Consider the following 19,864-nt stretch of genomic DNA (forward strand, 5'->3'; position numbering starts at 1 on the left):
ACCATCCCAGTCTCTTTGTCCACAGCAAAACAGGTGACACCTGCTTTTGCATACTAACACTGTGGTGCAGTACAGAAAGGACTGGTGTTTCAGCCTCAACTTGCCCCTAACTTGAAAAGTGTGATTTGGGAACAATTCACAAACTCCCAGGCTGTTAATCTTTCTCTGCATGAAAATAATTTGATTGGAAAAGGTCCCTACAGACCTCTTCCAAGTCCAGCGTTTGGTAATTCCACAAATGCAAGGCAGCTTTTCAGTCCAGTGAAGACCTTTCATCAGAATATTCTTTTAGGGGCATCACCCCTGGGCTTGAAAAACTTAGTGTTCAGGTGGTGGGTTTATTTCTAAGTTACCCTGTGCAGGGAAGTAAAGGGTCACTATCTCAACACTGTCGGAAAGAGTGTTCTTATATGACAGCTAGTCTAGTAGATCCCTAATAACTGACAGATGATGGGGTTAGCAGTACATACACATAAAACGACCCCCTGGCATATAAAACCCAATAAATAAATCACCTGAAAGACAGGGATTGGCTATAGAGGGCCAAGTCCCCAGGTTTACATTCCTATGTCACATTAACACTGTCCCCCTCTTAGATTGTAATTAGTGTGTTAATGCAAGCCCCCTTGACACAACACACTGATAAATGACACCAGAATAAGGAATAGGTACTGAAACACCTTTATGTCTGTAATGCACAGCAGTCTTAGTCCTCATGCCTGATCTTCACATTCCAGGTCAGGAGCTGATTAGGTTGCTATCAAGGCCTTTATGCTACATTATATTTTTTTAGCTCACGCATTCACCCACATGTGCACACGCACACACACGTATTCGCCCAATATGAAAACCATTGATACTCTTGAAATATTCATTCCATTAGTTTTATCCTCATAATTAATAAGCTTCTGCCATATGTATGAATGGTCAAGAATAAAAGCAGGTTCAAAGGTGATCTAATAAGAGTGACAAGGTATTTTAGAAATCATCAGAATTGTGCCTATTAGCACCGATAGAAAGATGAATACCAAACTTGCTAAGATAAAGATGGCAGGCTACTTCAAGATCACTAATTGCGATTCTTTCATTTTGCAGGTAAGAGAACTAAAACCAGGAAGGTTTGGTGGTTTAAATTATAATTTGAGGAGAAAGCCTGTATGTTGGAAACTAAACTTCCTGATACATGAGTTTCTTACGGTTAATCAAAAATGAGGTAGGTGAGTCACCAAAGAGGGTCCCTCACTCTTGGATCCTTGATTGAATATGTAACCATTCCCTACCAGCTGACTCTGGAACTTATCTGAATATCCAAAGGCTGCTTCAGAAAGCACACATAATTTCCTATAATACAATAGGACTTGTGAATATAGGGATGTGTTCTGATCAGTTGTTCTCAATACCAGGGAACAGGTTTTATGTTTGTGCAGATTACCTGACCTAAGTTCAACACAGTCAGCCCTCCCCTCCATATCCGTGGGTCTCATTCATATCTGCAGAGTCCAGGAACATCGAATCGAAAATATTTGGAAAAAATACCAGGAATTTCAAAAAAGCAAAACTTGAATTTCCTGTGCACAGGCAACTATCTACATAGCATTTACATTGTATGTACAACTATTTGCATAGCATTCACATTGTATTAGGTATTGTAAGTAATCTAGAGATGATTTAAAGTATACAGGAGGATGTGTAGGGGTTAAGGTTATATGCTAATACTACACCACTTTATTTAAGGGACTTGAGCATCTGCAGATTTGGGTACACTTGGGGGTCTTGGAACCAATCCCCGTGGATACTAAGGGGTAACTGTAGAAGCAGGGGGTTAACTGCTTAGCAAGAGGAAGAACTTGAGGTGAATTGCTTACCTCTCTGAGGCTCAATTTCTCTTCCTGTAAATTCATGGTAAGAATGGTGCCTACCCTGAAGGATAGTTGGTAAAGACTAAATGAGGTAAGCTAAAGCATTTAGTTCAGTACCTGACTGCAATATTATAATTTATAAGAAATACATATTTGGTCATTCAGATGACCAAGATACACTTTTCATATGTATTCAGTCTTCATCCACAGTTCCTGGCTCACAGCTTTCAAAACTACCAGAATTTCCAGTGATGAGAGGATAAAGATATCTTTTGTTATGTTAATGAAATGACTTTCTGTAAGCACCTTAGGATTGGGGAGGGTGGGGGTGGTTGGCTAGTTGCCAGTGGAGCCAAGCTGGTGGTTAAAGCTTGGGACTTTCAGTCCCGCCCCCCAACCTCCTGGGAGGGTAGAGGGGCTAGAAGTTGAATCAGTCACAAATGGCCAATGAGTTAATCAATCATGCTTATGTAATGAAGCCTCCAAAAGACCCCTAAAGGACGGGACCTGGATGGGGAAAGCTTCTGGGTTGGGGAACACATGGAGACTTGGGGAGAGTGACTAGCCTGGAAAGGGCATGGAAGTTCCCTGCACTTTCCTCATATCTTGCCCTATGTATCTCCTCCACATGGCCCAAGTGACTCAAACATTCCCTGCGTCAGTGTCACCATCTTCCAAATGCAAAAACAGCTGTACCTATCTCAGGAGAATTAAATGCGAGACCTTTAGGAGAGTGTCAGGCATATTCAAAGAACTAAAAAAAGTGAATTATTATTACTAATATTATTATTATTATGAGTAAAGAAGATACTATTGTCATTCTTGTAAAAGCACAGAGGTCTCCTTTCTTGGGTTTATTTTTTCTAAGAAGATTGAATTGACAGAAGTGAACACCCAAAGATGCCCATCCAAGTATGCTGAGATAGTGGTCCATGTCAAGAGATATATAATAATTGGTTCAAGGAAAGAGATATACAATAAAACCTTGACTACCGAAGTCACAGGACCCTCCTCCCACCCAAATTATTCAGGAGGCCAAATTTTCCCAGTAGCTGAGATTTAACCCTTTAATCATCTTTTCAAACTTTAAAAAAATCAGAATGCTGCTAAAATTGACCCGAAGAATCCAAGAGGGTCTTGCTTTGTTTTACCTGTGAGCTAATTGTTCACAAGGGCCTTTCAGCCTTTATTAAAAACAGAGGTTCGGGCTTCCCTGGTGGTGCAGTGGTTAAGAATCCGCCTGCCAATGCAGGGAACACGGGTTCAAGCCCTGATCCGGGCAGATCCCACATGCTGCGGAACAACTAAGCCCGTGCGCCACAACTACTGAGCCTGCGCTCTGGAGCCCTCGATCCACAACTACTGAAGCCCACATGCCACAACTACTGAAGCCCCTACAGCCCGTGCTCCACAACAAAGAGAAGCCACTGCAATGAGAAACCCACGCACTGCAACGAAGAGTAGCCCCCGCTCGCCGCAACTAGAGAAAGCTCGCGCGCAGCAATGAAGACCCAATGCAGCCAAAAATAAATAAAACAAAATAATAAATAAGTAAATTTATATTAAAAAAAAAAGAGGTTCAAAGCAGTTGGCTTTATTCTGTTAGTTATCACTTATAAAGAAGCCCAAAAGACTTTGCTGCCTATCCCTACTTGCTCACGATAAGTCTAGGACTTGAAACCAGGATTTAAATGGACAGTGGAAGCACATTTAAAATTTTTGACCTGGGGAAGCTAATTCCTCTTTGGTAGTCATCGCCCGTACTGCAAAAACAAGTGTCTGCCCAGGTCCATGTTCCTGAAGCTGTCAGACACACCTGTGCACTTTTATAAGTCTTGCCTGCTCTTCATAAAAAAAGAGTTCCCTGTATGGCAATTTCAATTTTTAAAAAGTGCTCATTTCGCTTGGATGTCGTGGGCTGATGATTTCTTCCTCCTTGTCTGAGCTGTGCAGACAGCAGACCCTGCCTATCTCCTCCCCCTTCCCTTCTCTGACAACATCAAATGACAAAGGTGCAAAGCAAATAAATGTTAAGTAAAACACTGACACCGGTTCAGTTTAATGCTTTGCTCTGTCAACCTGCTCTACTGCTTAGCAAGCATGGTGGCTCACCCCAGCTCATTTTCAGTTTAATGTGCCACACAGAAAAGCCGCCTAAATATATACCCTCGGTTCTGAAGCATATAATCTGTAAACTACAGGAACAGGCAGATCATTTCCATTAGTTTCTTATGTAGCAAAAACCACAATGTGCACCCAAAACATGTAATTATATTCAAATTCTGAAAGACTGCCTGGGAAATAGTTGAAATTCATAGTTGGGGGAGAAGTCACTCAGGAGTATACACCATTATGTTTTAATGTGGGGGGTGGCCGACAGGAATATTTCAAAACAGTAACAAAGGGAGGGTGTGGACAGTATCTCAGAAAAGGTGCCTTTCAGGTTTCTGGAGGTTTTATGTTCATACAGCCACTCAACAGCTGGTGAGCAAAGGGTGGGAACTGGGGCAGGGAACGTGTCTCTGAACAACAACTGGGCTGTGTCTTCAGATGGGAAACAGAGACAGGTGAATACACAAGACATCTCCCCCCTGCTTTCTGGCCAGTGAGGCCCAACCAGGACAGGAAATGTCTCCCTGCATGGGAACCAACCTGAATATGAGCACTTTCTCACACTAGGGTCTCCCGTTGAGGAGACCTTCAGAACACCCAAGAATCCTACCTCCTAGCGCAAAGCCAGACACCTACTAGAAGAATACATATGAAACATTAATTTCACAGAAGGCCAGGAAAATCCAATGCTGGCAGAATCCATTCCTACAGGACTTAATCTGGTTAAGGGGAGATCAACCTGAAGCAAAAGGTCTTGGAGGAATGAGAAGTCGGCATTCGTGCTGTAGAGTAAAAGGGTGATGGACGTAGCGTCATACTGCCTGGGTTCCCAGCTGATTCTGATACTGATTGGATGGCCTTGTCTAAGTCCCCACTTTGGCCATCTGGAACATCAGAGGATCAGATAATCCCTAAGCTCGCTGTGTTTGTTGTCTGTTTCTTGAGATGACAGTCTGTCAGGGAGAACAAAAAGACCAAGAGCTTTGTGGTCAGAACCAGGTTTGGAGCGTGGCTCTACCCCGACCCTACTTTGATCAAGTCACTTAAGCTCTCTGAGTCTCACTGTTTTTATTTATGAAATGGCGGTAACCTTATTAAGGTCAAGGATTGTGAGGATGAAATGAAATTATATACGTAAAGCATTGGAAGAGTGCCTGGTACACAGGAGGTGTGCGTTATATGTTGGCGTATGATCCCAGCAAGTCTTTCTCAAAACTCTAACTGTAAGTAGAAATAAACCACCTGCTCTGTATAAACTCAGTTGCTATTCTGCCCCCCTGCCCTGATATGGCCAAACACAGCAGAGCATTTTAAACACAATGCAGAGCTCCTTTCTAGTATTAAAAAGGTGTGTTTAAATGAAAGCTGCATTCTTTCTGTCTCTGCGTGACTGTGGTGAAGTTGGATTGTGGGCTTTATAACATCACAGTGTGTCCCTCTTGTACATTATGCTGCTTCTGGTGGAGGAGAGAAGAGAAAACCTGGCTGTGGCTGTGGCTTTGGTATACGTTATTATCATAGTCAAGAAAACAGACCTACAAAATACTGGCAGACCTGTGGAACTCAGACAGGTTGAAGATACACAGTGGTGTCTTTAAAGACGCACAGATTGGAGAATCATGCCATCCTAGTGCTAAGAAAGGAAAAGAGTGAGCCACTGTAGTTCATAAAGGAAGTCCCTGGTAGAGCAGGGACGCCAGGCCTGGAATGGCAGCCGGTCTCAATAGAGAGCCATAGAGTGTGGTATTAGAGTTTGTCTGCAGAGCATGGGGCTGTAGTCAGACAGAATTAGCCTGTGTGCACATCAAGGTAGAGACTCAGTCACAAGAGATAAACCGAGAGGAAAGCAAACACAAATTTTAACTACAGTTACTGGTGTTGTTTTCTCCATATATGTAAATAGGATTTTTCCTGAGGAGGCCCCATCTTATCAATTTTGTAAACTGCTGCCACTGTCACGGAAGGTTTTATTTTCCCACAGTGAAAGTTTGAGTTCAACAGAGATGCACTGAACAGTACCTTTTTACTTTACAATGACTGGGTCCTGGGGGAGGAGGAGGAGGAGTGTTATGGGCTGAACTGTGTGCCCACAAAATTCATGTGTTGAAGCCTAGACCCCCAGAACTTCAGAATATAACTATATTTGGAGATAGGGCCTTTAAAGAGGTGATTAGGTTAAAATGGGACCTTTGAGTGAAACTTAATCCAATCTGACCAGTGTCCTTATTGGAAGAGGGAATTCCAACATACAAGGAAACATTGGGGATGCATGAACACAGAGGAAAGACCCCTTGAAGACACAGCAAGAAGGTGGCCATCTGCAAGCCAAGGAGAGAGGACTCAGAAGAAACCAAATCTGCCACCACTGTGATCTTGGACTTCTAGCCTCCAGATCTGTGAGAAAATAAATTTCTGTTGTTGAAGCTACCCAGTCTGGTTTTTTTTTTGTTTTGTTTTGTTTTTAATGGCAGCCCTAACAAACTAATACCAGGAAGGGAAGTATGATTAAGTTCAAGTTTTATCTTGAGAGATCTGCCTCCCTCCCAAATCACACAGAGTCCTAGCAAAGTAAGCTTTCAGAGATCTGATAAATTCATTCATTAAAATGTAAAATAAAATATGTTATGTCCTCCAGATTCAAAATCAGACAATAAAACAATAAAGGTCTTACTACAAAATTCCAGCCATCAGCCAGTTTGGTGAAGGGTTTTGTTTTGTTATGTTTGTCCTGAAAGGAATTGTTCCAATTCTCTCATCTCTTCTCCCTGTGATATGGCAGGCCTCACCTCCAACCACCAACCCCCGCACAATGATCCATGTTGAAAGTCCTGAAGAAATTTACACTGGGATAGTATAATCTTCCTACGGTGGCCTTTCAAGAACAAGTTAATCTCCAGACCCACCACTTGCCAGCAAATTTTAGAGAAGCCAAACAATGCATCTAGAGGAGACAGAGAAAAAGAAACCAATTTAATTAATACATCAGCAAGGCCAAAGACATATAAATCTTATCATTTTATCTGTCAACCAACACTCTGAATTATTCAGCAATCTGAATCCCAAGAAGGAAGGGAGAGAGAAAGTGGTTAGAAAGCAGCTGGCTGAGCAAAAGAAAGTGCTCAATAGATCAGAGCAAAACAAGCCCCGTGGCTGGAAAAACTTCAGAGGTGGGTCTCTGTGACAATGAATGAGAAGCATAATTTCTTAAAGACTCCAGGCTCATAGGCCACAAGGGGGACTACTACCGCTGTCTTTGCTAAGATGACTCAAAGAGGATTTATGTTGTCCCACCTACACACACACACACACACACGCACACACACACACACAGGTTTCTGAGCAAGAGACTTTCCTCTAAATACATTGTGGTATATTCCCTTGTAAAATTGAGTTTTAGGTTTTCAACTAGGTACCCCCAAACGCCTAAAGAGACAGGAAGGTCTGCTATTTTATGGAAAATAAAATATAAGGAACATACTAAACCTAGGCTCTATAGAGAAAACTTTTTCTAAACTATAAGTATTAAAATATTTTTAAGTAGATGTGCATTGGATTTCTTAAAGGTGGGAGAGAGGAAAGCAAATATACGAAACTCTCCTATGAAACTGAAGGTTGGTAAACAAATGTATTTTAGTATTTATATGTCCCATACCACTAAATTATCCAGGAGCTTCAATAAGCATGATATATAAGTATGAAAATAAAGTTGAGGATGAAAAATACCTGTAGGGTTATTTTGAATAAAAGAACAATGTGAATCTGCATTTCACAAGGGATATTTAGATTTTATATTAATTAATTTGGTTGGGTATCTGGATCCTCATCCCATCCCTCAAATTTAAAAAATTTTTAAAAGCACTTATCTTTCATAGGTGATCCAAATACTTCTGAAATTATCCTGTGCTGAACAATGCAATGTCTTATTTAGTTTTCTATCCTTAGCAGGTTACACACAGCCTGGCACATAGTAAATACCCAATAAATGTTAGTTCAATAGAAGTGAGCATGAAAGAAAGCAGGGAGCCTGAAGGAAGGGACTGAGCAATGGGGAAAAGCTTACTAGACTCCAATTGAGAAGAGAGTTAATTGTATCTGAAGACACAACCTTAACCTGAGACTATTTTGGATACCCCGGGCAGGTGTGGCCTTAGTCTCCCCAACTTATAAAGGAGCTCAGCCTGCTCTAGGCTGCCCTGGGATCAAGATTTTAGGCAAATCTATACATAATCAATTTTTTAAAGATCAGAACCAAGCATGGGTAGAAGAACAGCTGTTTGGAGAATTTCTCTTTCTTCCATCTGTTTTAGTGTGAGTCTCACCACAGGGCAGGATGTTTTAGAAGGAGGGGTGGCAAAAACTCATTAACGGGGCAGCTCTGAGGACCTCCGGCTTCTCAGGAAATGCGCAAAGTGAACAAGGGTAGACAAAACAAGCAAAGGAAAAAATCTCTCTTGAGTCCAGAGAAGGTTCTTGAACTCAAGGCTCTAGTTTTCATTTTATACCAGCATGAAGGGCATTTACTTCCTCACAGACAGTACAGACTGCTCCTTGTAACTCGGGAATAGGGTTGGCAGAAAACTATTAGTAACAACCATTAGTCTCATGGTGCTATGCGCCTCCTACCACCTCCATCTAAAAGATTTTTTAAAACAATTGCTGTTAGCTAAGCCTTTGTCTTGGACTAGGGGAAAGCAAGTGTACTCAAAGTAAGAATTAGAGGAGCATTAACGAAGCACCGAGGGGTCTCCTGGTCCTTTCAGGGAGAAAAGGGCACAGCTTAGATAAGGGATTGAAGCCAGAGTTTGGGGTATCTTGTTGCTTGCTGCTTCTCTTGATTTCAAGCTCAAAAACATTAATTAAATATGCAAGGAGCCTGCTTAATATAGATGCATTCAGTCTCTAAGCCCAGATCAGTGGGATGGGACTTCAGGATTGAAAGAGGATACTGAAAAGTTGATTTCATGAGCTTTCTTGTCTCAGTCATGCCAGATCCTGAAGTTCACTGCATTCTCAGCTCTGCGCATCTGAGGGCCTTTTCTAGGGTCTCTAGTCATTTATTTACTTTGTTCTCCTTTTCCATCGTACTGAATCTTATCAGATGTAGGTTAATGTGAAAGAAGACGGAACCAGTTAAGAAGATTTAGAGGGTACTGAGCAACTGATCAATGAAGAAATGAACAGAGTTGTTTTTAACCTGTGCTGGCTCAACCCCTTTTGCCCCTTTAGCTGAGAGAGAGAGAGAGAGAGAGAGAGAAACAGAGAAACAGAGAAAGAGAGAAACAGAGAGAGAGACAGAGAGAGAGAGACAGAGAGAGACACACACACACAGAGAGAGAGAGAGAGAGAGAGAGCAAGTGCCAGAGAGAAAGAAAGAGATTGAAAGACCTAGGAATCCCCGGTAAGTATTGCAAATTCCATCACTTAACTAGTAGCTGCTTTTAACTGTTTACATCCCGAACAGAAAACATGGAGACCTTGCCAGCCTATAACCTCTAACTAATACATAATCTTCATCTCCCTGCTGATCATTTACACTAATTAGCAAAACTTAGCTAATTATCGCTGAGCGTTTCTGTGTGTAATTACGGCTATTAGGAATAGTGTGTCTGGCTTCCTCCGCCTCCCACTCCCCTCTTTTTCTTTCCCACTCTTCACAATCCCACCCCCACTCCCAGTCCCTCTCCTCCTTAGGAGCTAACAGTTTCTTTTTCCATGAAATTGCTTTTGCATTTTTGGTGTTTGTGGTTCTTTCCTCTCCTAGGGTGGTTTTTTTTTTTGTTTGTTTTTTTGAAAGCTTACACCCCACCTAGCAGGAGTCACAGAGAAATACAACAACCAGATCAAGATCAAGCATTCCCTCCTTCCCACCACCTGCCTCCACCCACCTTACAAGCTCTGAGCTGCTTGACAACTCCATCAAATAAAATGTAAAGAGACAGTCAGAAAGAGCCAGAGTACGTGCTGGCATTTTCTCAATGTGCTTCCACTTAACAGTACAGAGAGCACAGAGCAGAAACCCAGGGCTAGGAGGCAGTGGGAAGAACTGACATTCCGAATGCGGTCTGTATGCTATAGGCCTTCAAAATACAAGCTAGGGCAGGGGACCTCGAGTGTGGTTTGCTCTCGCTGCCCCCCAGAGGGCTGCTCCTGCAGTTGGGTTCTGTGATCCGCATTCTCCTCACCATCAGGGAGGAGTGCATAGTAAACAAATAACGAAGCTCCCTTCTTCATTTACTACAGCAGGCGCCTACCTCGGTGGCAGACATCACCCTTTCAGAGGCAGCCTGCTCAAAGCTGAATATAATTTTAAGAGCCATAGAGCTCTTCCTTCAATCGCTATGCAAGGAGGGTCATTTAGAGCAAAACATATTGTACTTATATTGTGTGAACAAGCCCACCCGTGCTACCTTTAATTGAAATAACATTTCCATAAATGGTGGAACTGAAGTGGCAATAATTTACACTTGGTTAAATTTTAAATGGACTTTGCCTTATCTTATACATTGCTTCCTCTTGGGTAGTTAGCAATATTAGGTGTACAGTTTTCATGATAGCTGCTCTCTCCTTCTGACATGTGGACAAACATAAAGCGGCCCAAATGAACAATAATGACCACTGGTTATTAAAGATTACACTCAGCTACTTTCCCCCACTCCCCCGACCTTTACCACACAGGCCACTTTATAGCAGTTCAATCAACTTCAGGCTGAAGACCTAAGGATTCCTGCTGTCTGCTATTTTCCCACGACTAGCTCTCAAACAAGATCAGAGAGAAGAAGGGTGAGAGCAAGGTGAATGAATGAATTCTCAAAAGTGCAGCACTGGGGACTTATCTAAGTTTTCTGCCATCATGGGGGGTGAAGGAGGCAGAAGGTTGCAAAGGGGAGAATGTGGTGCTTGTGAAGCTATGAATAAGGGAGCCAAGGAGAGGAGGACCCATTAGAGAATATGGGGAGACTGGGGCAGAAAACTCTAGCCTTTTAGGGAGAAACTGGACATTTTCTTCCCTCATGCACATGCGATGCTTTTCATTATTTTAGATTCAACTTTTAAAATTCTCTTCCCACCCTTAACATTACCTGAAAGGCAAGTGGGTTAAGGAATTGCTATGCCCCATTAAAAGGATAAAGAGCAGAGAGACCCACCGTGCCCTCCTCGAAGGGAAACAGGGGAGCGATAGATAGAAATAGGCACTGAGTGATGCTTGCTGCCATGGAAATGGTGCTCGTGCTGAGAGTGAGACCCCGGCGAGGAAGAAGAGGAGGAGGAGGAGGAGGAGGAGGAGGAGGAGGAGGCTACATTAGAGGAACTCCACACAGAGCTGATGATACATCCCCAGAAGAGGGACCAGATCCCAAGCGTCCAGGCCGGCCGGCGAGGAGGGCTCCGTCTCGCGTGGATTCTCAGGTGCATGATCAACACACAGGACCACCACAGATGGGCAGTTTGAATTCCAGCCAGTGAGCAATAATGAAGTTCATGATGCCCAGGGGCCCATCATAGCAGGAGAAAGACTTGCCCAAATTTTGGAAAGAGGGAAGGCATAAGCGTTTTCAAGACAGATGATGAAAAAACAAACAAACAAACAAACAAAAAAAAACCAGCTACTACTTAAAAAATAAAAGGATATAAGGCAAAAGCTCCCCTTTCCTGGAGCTGAAATTTAGGATGTCAAAGTCCACCCAGGTATAGCAGCCCTCCTAGGGAGCCCCGGGATGCCACACATGTCAGGGGAGGCCAGGCGCAGCTCCTGATCTCTGGGCGCCTCAGGCCGGATGACTTAACGGCACACTCCGGGAAGCCACACAGAGGAAAGGTGGAAACGAAGGAAGAGGAGGAGGCAGCAGGAGACCCAAGTAGGTTCAGGTTAGTTTATCCCAACATCCAAGCAGTTTGAGCTTTTTTTTTTTTTTTTTTCGCTTTCCACTCCCATGCGCTGCAATGCAGAACCGCCAGGCAAAGGGGGGCTGCCGGTGGGAGAGTTCCTCGCGGGTTCCTCGCAGTCTCGGTGTACGGGCGCTGTTAGCCCTGCGCTTTCTGCAAGAGCTCCACGGAGCAGCCGCCTGCGTCCTGGGTTTCCCAACTGGATGAAAAGCAGCAGCAGCAGCCGGAGGAAGAGAACAAGAAGGACCGGAGAGAGAGAAGAAGAGGAGAAGGAAGCCGGCGCCGAGCAGCCACCCAAACCAACGTGGCACGGCGCGCGGAGAGGTGGGTGGGCGAGCAGGGAAGGCGCGAGAGGAGGTGCCCGGCAGGCGGCAGAGGTGGCCAAGAGGGGGGCGGGCGCCTGCAAAGTGCGCGGAACTGGGAGGTACAGGTGAAGTGAAGCGAGGAGTTGGGGAGCCACATTCACAAATGGGCAAGTCATATGCAAATAGCGCACTCCCGAGAGCAAATCAGTGCCGCCCGAGCGCTCTGCCGAGGGGCTGGCTGGCTCCGAGGAAGGAGGGGCCCGAGCGACCCGGAATCCCTGCCCTCCCCATTCAAGTACACGCTCGCTCGCTCGTCTACACCCGCGCGAGCCTCCCGCACACCCCGCTCCTTTCCAGGGGAATGAGCACGCGCGCGCGCGTGTGTGAGGCGGGCAGACAGACCCTGCGCCTTTTGATCACCCTGTCTCTCCTCTTCCAGGCGCAGTAAAGCCAAACTCGGGCAACTGGGGAAGAAAAACTGCAGGCGGCGGCTAAGGCTAAAGTAGTCCCAGATAGAAATAAAAATAACCCCCTTGAGTAGCAGAAGCGCCGGGACGTCTGCACACGGTGGTGCCGCAGGTGCTCCCCCTGAGCTGGTGGTCAGCACCGCGCGGCCACTCTCCCGGGTGGGCCTCTCTGGGGGTTCAGATGCCCAGGGCCCACCCGAGGGGCGAATGGCGGGAACGCGTCTTGGTTCTCAAAGGGGAAGGCAGAGAGGTGGACCGGGAACTCCGGAGGGTGAGAGGTTTGATGGCTGGAGGCCCTTCCGTCCCTGGTAAACGGGATGCTCTTGGAATTCAGGACCCAGGGGTTAGCGCCCGTGCTGGCTGACCTGGTCAGAGAACTTCAGGAGAGGTGAGGGCTGCATCTGCTGGCCTGTCCTGGACTGGCCTTAGAGGTGCTGCCCCAGGTGGGTGAAGCCTTCGGGCCTCCAGGACTCTGGGCACTAAAGAGAGTGCGGCTTTTACATCCAGGCTGAACCTGCAGGGGAGAGCGGGAGTGGCAGGAAGAAGCTTGGCGCACCTGTTGTGGCCATCTGTTACTCCAGGAGGAAGCTGACCCAGGGCTCTGCCAGGGAATGGTAACATTCTGGATGAGGCAGCCTCCATTCTACGCCCCCTCTCTCCCCCGCCCAACTTCTCCTAACTGTGATGTTCAGCAGGATACAGAAACCCAACAGCCTCCTAGACTCTGGGGGCTTGCTGGCTCTGACTCCTTCCTTCCCCCTCACCTTGGTTACAAAAGCACACTATATATATATTTTTTTGTGGGGGGGCAGGTGGAGATGGAGGAGGATACGTGAGGGAATAATACTTGCTGGTTAAATCATATCATGACATTTGCTGGTTAAATCGTGTCTCTCTCTCTCCTCTCTCTCCTCTCTCTCTCTCTCTCTCTCTCTCTCTCTATATATATATATATATATATATATTGCAATTAGGGGGCATTCCTTTTTTAAAAAGGAGTTTATAGCACCTATTATACTTCTGCTCTCAATAAACATTTCAACCCCCTGACTGAGAATAAGGGATTAAGACAGTCCTATTCATTCTTGGGGCACCTCGAGGAGACGTTGAAGAAGTTAGCATTATCTGTCTCTAACGTAAAGATACCAAACCTATGAATGATTTGTCTTCAAGCTCAAATATCAAGTTCATTTCAGAATCTATGATGGTGACTTGGTACTTCGGTTATGAAATTGTTGTTCTCCTAAGGATCCCTGCTGCCCGTGGTAAATGGTGCACGGCCATCCCAGCTGTTCTGGCTCTCAGCTGTCAGGGTGATTCAAGATCCACAGCCTCCAGCGGGGTAGCCCTCATTCATGATCTTTCATGCCTTTGGGTGGTGGCCCACAAACACGATGTTTTAAACTAGCAACACGTACCCAGGAACAGCACAATAAGAGAGAGGGGTGATTTATGGAGACTCAATTTAAACCTGTTTCCTCCTCTGTAAAATGGGAATAATTCCTCCCTTTATGAGGTTCTTAGGAGTATTAAATGAGATAATGTATACACAGCATCTGGCATAGCACCAGACAAAGAGTGGCGGTACTTTTTGTCTAATAGAAAAATAAGCTAAAGCTCCAAGAAGGTTAAGTACATGTTTAGGGTCTCGGGCTACTATTAGGACAAAAGAGAGAAAAAAAAAATTAATATCCTAAGCATCCTCCCTTAAGGCAGATGATAATTCCCATTCAAGGGACTTCCCTGGTGGTAAGAATCCACCTGCCAAGGCAGGGGACACGGGTTCGATCCCTGGTCCAGGAAGATCCCACATACCATGGAGCAACTAAGCCTGTGCACCACAACTACTGAGCCTGCGCTCTAGAGCCCACGAGCCACCACTACTGAGCCCACGTGCCACAACTACTGAAGCCGGCATGCCTAGAGCCCAGGCTCTGCAACAAGAGAAGCCACCGCAAGGAGAAGCCCACACCCCGCAACTAGAGAAACCCTGCGCGCAGCAATGAAGACCCAACGCAGCCAAAAATAAATAAAATTAAATCTTTAATAAAAAAACCCATTCCCGTTCAATCCAACCACTCCTTGATTTTGTCCTCCAGATGGAGTCCCACTGCACTTTGGACTTAGTCTAACTCTGTAACGTGGCCTTAAAGAGACCTAGATGACCTGGCTTATACCTCATTCTCCAACTCCATCTTCTGCCAGATGACCCCTTACTCACTACCTTCCAGTCTCCCAGACCCACTTTTTGCTCTTTGAATGTGCCAAGTTGTTTCCCAACTCAAGGCCTTTATACTTGCTGTTCCCTCTTCTCTGGAACACTTTTCCCTAAGATTTTCATGTGATTGGTTCATTGTAGATGTCACCTCCTCAGAGGCCCTCTCTGGCCCTCATCTAAAGTTAGCCGCCACCACCCTGAAAGGCACTTTTATCCCATTACCTTGTTCTATTTCCTTCGAAGCACTCTCCACTTTCTGAAATTATTTTATCTATAACTGTTCATAGTCTATCTATCTCCTTAAAAAGACTGTAAGTTCCCTGAAAGCTGAAATTTTGTCTTGGTCTCCCCTCTATCTTCTGTGTGTGGAAGAGTGGGTAGCACATAGTAGAAGCTCAGTAAATATTTGCTGAATTAATGAATCCAGTGAATCAACTGCCCAACCTCATACTCAGATTTTTATATAGCATTCATTCCACTGACATATTTAGCTGGCTTTAGTGACACTGATCCCCAGAGACACACATTTCCAGAGGTGATGAGTTGACCACCTCTCCACTTAACGTTTTTCTTCTTTTCTAAATTGGCACTGAGTGTTGGAGAATGTTTTTTTTTCTCCTTCATCCCAAGGAAGGATGGGAAGCTTAGATGTACCTTCCAATCAATTCTCTGCTAGGCAACAAAGTGAAAAATAAAGCCTTATTGCAGTACAAAATCTGGAAATGCTGCTGGTGCATCACAGCTGGAACTATTCATTTTACCTGTCATGCTTATAATTATTTACTTACTTTTTGCAAAATGTCAAAAGAAGTATCTATGAATTCCAGTAAGGCTGATTCCATTTGGGGACTGAGTTAGATACTGAGAAGACTTATCCGAGGACAAATGCAAGACTGGTTTATTTTACTTCTTCAACTTTAAAGAAATAATCCACAATTATCCTGATAAAATGAATGTCCTCCAATTTAACACATTATTGAATTTTTTTTTTCATTTGTTTTCTATCCCTCCTCTCTCTTCCTCTAGTCAACACATTCCTACTTAGGCTTCTTTTCTAATTCCCATCATTCTCAGGTCTGTTAGAGTTTATATTAGGCTGATATATTAAGTATTTTTTCTTAGGTTTTTAGTTCCAGAGATAACTCCTAGACACAGCCTGCATCTGTAGTTCCAGCTGAAGGATTTGTCATCACCTAGACTACCACCAAAAGCTCCCCTCTTTCCTCCTGAGTTGTCTTTTCTAGTGGGCCCTTTGAATGAGAACACTTAGCAATGAGCTCCAGGATGAAGACGAGAGTCTACTTTTAAGATAGAAAGGAAGAGAAATAGATTTAGAAACGTTATGCTCACCACAGATTTAAAGTTGAAAAGTATAAATAATTTCACAGGAACAACCACGCTTAGCTCCACTTGGATAAACCCCCATGGCATCCTAACCAGACTTTCTGGAACCTTAAGTTTCTGAATGGAATGCAGTTTCAGAAAAAAAAAGAAGCCTGTGGCTGGATTTGCCTAGTTAATAGCTTGGTTTGTCTATTATTTCAATCTGCAGAATTTGGCATTATAGATTTCTTCCCCTTGTTTTAATCTCCCCGCTTCTCCCCTCCCTGAAAAAGACTGTCTCAAGACAAGGTACGAGAATCCTGACCCATCTGACACTCTCTGTCTTCCTTTGGTGGGTACCTCAGCTATAAAGTAGTCTGGTGAATCTTCTGGCTCCTAAAATAAGCCTCATGATAGTACTTAATCGTGTCAGGTGCCAGGAATCTAATGTGGCGCTGCCCTGTCAGTCTCTCACAATACATTTTGTCTCTGCATGTGCCTTCTCTCACTTGCACAGACTCTGACTTTCCACTTCGCTGCTGGCAGGAGACACCCATCCGGTTGTTTGTCGCAAGTACAGCTAATCTGACTGCACAGACACAGAAAACACTGGAGCAGTCTGTTTCTGTGTGAGCCCTATACTCCAGTGAGGGCCCTTTTCTCCCCTAATATAAAGAGTAGAAATCCTTACTTTTTCTCTTGAAACAGAGTTCCAAAAAGTAAGTTTAGGGAGGAGGGAAAATAAAAACAAAAACGACTAAACTCTCATAATGTGAAATGAAATAAAAGTCCTGAAAAAATACAGGTGACTGTTAACATGGCTATAAATATATCCAAGGGTTCTATAAAACAGTCGAACTTTGCTTTATTATATGTCAGTAGGTTTATTTATAGCCACATAATTCATCCTTCCACTCATTTATTTAAGAAAGCCATCCTGCAAAAAAGGCAGATTTTGATGACACTTTACATTTGGGAGTATAAAATAGAAGCTTTATCCTTTTAAGTATCACTCCTACATGTATTTGATTAAAAAAACAAAGACAATGGCATTGTTGTATAATTTTATAGTTTAGAGACTATATATGTGGCTGCTGTTCCTTTAACTTATCCTTCATATAAACATCCGTAGTTGTTTTCTTATCCTCCTTGTGGCTGAAATGGGGATATCAGGAGTTTGGATGTTGAGAAAAATCACTCTAGGAAATTTTCCCAGTCTCTTGATCAATGGCACTGGGATATCTGCTTTGTTAGAATCTCACACATTTCTTTAAGGAAAAGAAAAAAATATGAAATATTCCTGTGTAAACCTTAGCCAGCTTCGTTTGCAATCCAAGTGAAATTATTTTACCATGGAAACAAATGTTGCTTTTAGTCAAGGACAGGATTCAATTACTTCTTCATAGAGAGATTTGGACATTTAAACCCCTGTTAGTCTTCTCTAAGCTTACACTGGCTATCAGAGATCATGTAAATTTTTATCCAGTTTTAATGACTCAAACAATGTGAATGATTGTTCTATAATAACGGAAGTAATAATATCATTTGTATGTTTATAAAAAAAATTATCAAATCAAAAATTTAGAAGAGACTTCGAGAGTGCATACAGATTTCGATTTTGGGCTCTGGTGCTTGACTGCCTAGGTTCAAATCCTGATTTTGCTTGTTAGCGGCTGTGAAAAATGTTGGCAAGATCCTGAGCCCCTCTGTATCACAGTCTCTCCATCTGAAAAATGGGAATAATCATACTATCTATCCAAAAGGTTTGTTGTGAGGATTTAGAAAGGTATCATCTGTAAACTGTGTATAAACAGTGCCTGGCACACAGTAAATGGTCAATAAATGTGAGTAATGAAAATAACTGTCTTTTTCTCCAGAGGACTCCTTGAAATTTATCTCTGCTTATGGTTTTCTCTTCTTGTTGACAAATCTCAAGAGGACCGAATAAACAAAAAGCTCCCCTTACAATTCCCAAACATAGAATGGAAAGTCACTTCCGTGTGTTACCCGACTCATTGGATTCTCTTGGCCCATATTTTGCAGAATGGGGAACAGCTTAATCACATCCTTCTCACAAATATCCTTCAAGCCAACTCCAAAACAATAAAGCTCACCATGGCCCCAGAACCAGATAATATGGACTACCAGAACCCAGCCCTGTTTCATAGCTAATCATTTTCCAGCAGAGGGTGGAACTCACACAATCTCAGTCTGCTTTGGGATCTGGAAGGGCTCTCTGGCTACTTCTCTTTCCCATCTCTTTATTTTCTCACCCTCTTTTCTTAAATAAACAATAAATTCCAATTATTTAGCCTTCCCCCTAAAAAGCATGCCTTCTAAATATTTTAATAATTTCCACTCGATTTATTTGGTATTTCATTAGAATTCAATAATTTATTTTTTAAGTTACTGAGAATGTACCTCTGAACTAGGTTCTACTTAGTATAGAAAGAAACAATTATTTTGCTGCATCAATTCATCTGTTTCATGAACATTCCATTTATGCTAACCATGGGCAAGGCACCAGGTGAAGTGGTGGACTTCCAGGGGACTCCGGCATGAAAAAGAAAAGATTTAAGGGCTTAAGAAGTTTATAATCTAGCAGGAAAAAGCCATCAAAAACAAATCATAAATTCCATCCATATATTCAGCTTCCCAAATACAACGTGTTATTAGAATAAAGGTATAAACAAAGTATACAGAAGAAGAGAGAGTGGAATTAATCCATTGGAGGGAGAAAAAGGACTATGAGGAGGGATTGATACACAAGGTGACAAGTGACCCTAATGTCAAAGGACTAGAGTTCAAAACCTGATCTACTACTTGGCCCTGTGACCTCGAGCAAGTCACTTTAAACTCACTGAGCCTATTTCCTCAATAGTATAAACATGAATAATTCAAAACTCACAGGATTGTTTTGAGGGTTAAATGAGAAGATATATTTGAAAAGAATATTGTAAACGTTCAGGTTAACTATTACCATGAACCTGGACTGGAATGATTTCAAATAGGCAGAGAAGCAGAAATGTAAAGTAAGGAGATTATCAATGTGGGGTGGAATCGGCCACAGAGGGCTTCCCAGTGGAGGAAAGCTTTAAGCTTAGCTTTCACTTGTCGTTTAGATTTTGCTAAATCCTGAAAATCTCAATGGGGACAACTTTTTATTTCAAAAAAGAAAAAAAAAAAAAAAGCACAGGTGTTTCATGGGATAAGGAAAGGCAACAAAAGGAAAGGAAAGGAAAGGAAAGGAAGAGAAAGGAAGCAAGGGAAGAAAAGGAAAGGAGGGAAGGGGAGGGAGAGGAGAGGAGAAGAAACTCACATGTTGGAAACTAGGTTTTTTATCTCAAATGACAGGGTTCCCCTATTCAGAGATGTCAAATAAACACCATATAAATAAAAAGTTAAATTGTAGCACAGCCAGGAGTTTTCCTTTGTTCAATTTCTTCCACACAATTACTTGTCAGATACTAAAATACCCATTGGATCCAATTCATAAACTATTGTTTAATTCTAGGAACATCATAGTTCAAACATCCATCTCATTCAAGTGTCTATCTCACTCACAACTCCATGAAGAGTATATATTCTAAGACAGAGGCACAGATTTAAAATAACTGGCCATTTTCATTTTCTCTTTCATATGATGTAGTCTTAAACCCACTTAACAGAGAAATCTTGGTGGGGGGGTGGGGAATG

General features: G+C 43.1%; 1 protein-coding gene across 20 annotated transcripts in view; it reads right to left on the minus strand.

Moving 5' to 3' along the window:
• NRXN3 (neurexin 3) overlaps positions 1-19,864 on the minus strand; it is a 1,723,243-nt gene that overhangs the window by 559,116 nt on the left and 1,144,263 nt on the right. Inside the window, exon 1 of one of the 20 annotated variants that reach the window (XM_082384660.1) lies at positions 11,117-12,703. The exons of 17 other annotated variants lie outside the window; for them this stretch is intronic. In XM_082384660.1, coding sequence (XP_082240786.1) covers positions 11,117-11,384 — 268 coding nt within the window. In that variant the 5' untranslated portion in view covers positions 11,385-12,703. Of the gene's footprint in view, positions 1-11,116; positions 12,704-19,864 lie in introns of those variants that run through there. 2 more of the 20 variants (XM_082384657.1, XM_082384658.1) reach the window with 2 other exon arrangements.

Source organism: Balaenoptera borealis (genome assembly GCF_965194805.1).
Source record: "Balaenoptera borealis genome assembly, chromosome: 3".
Taxonomy (NCBI): Eukaryota; Metazoa; Chordata; class Mammalia; order Artiodactyla; family Balaenopteridae; genus Balaenoptera; species Balaenoptera borealis.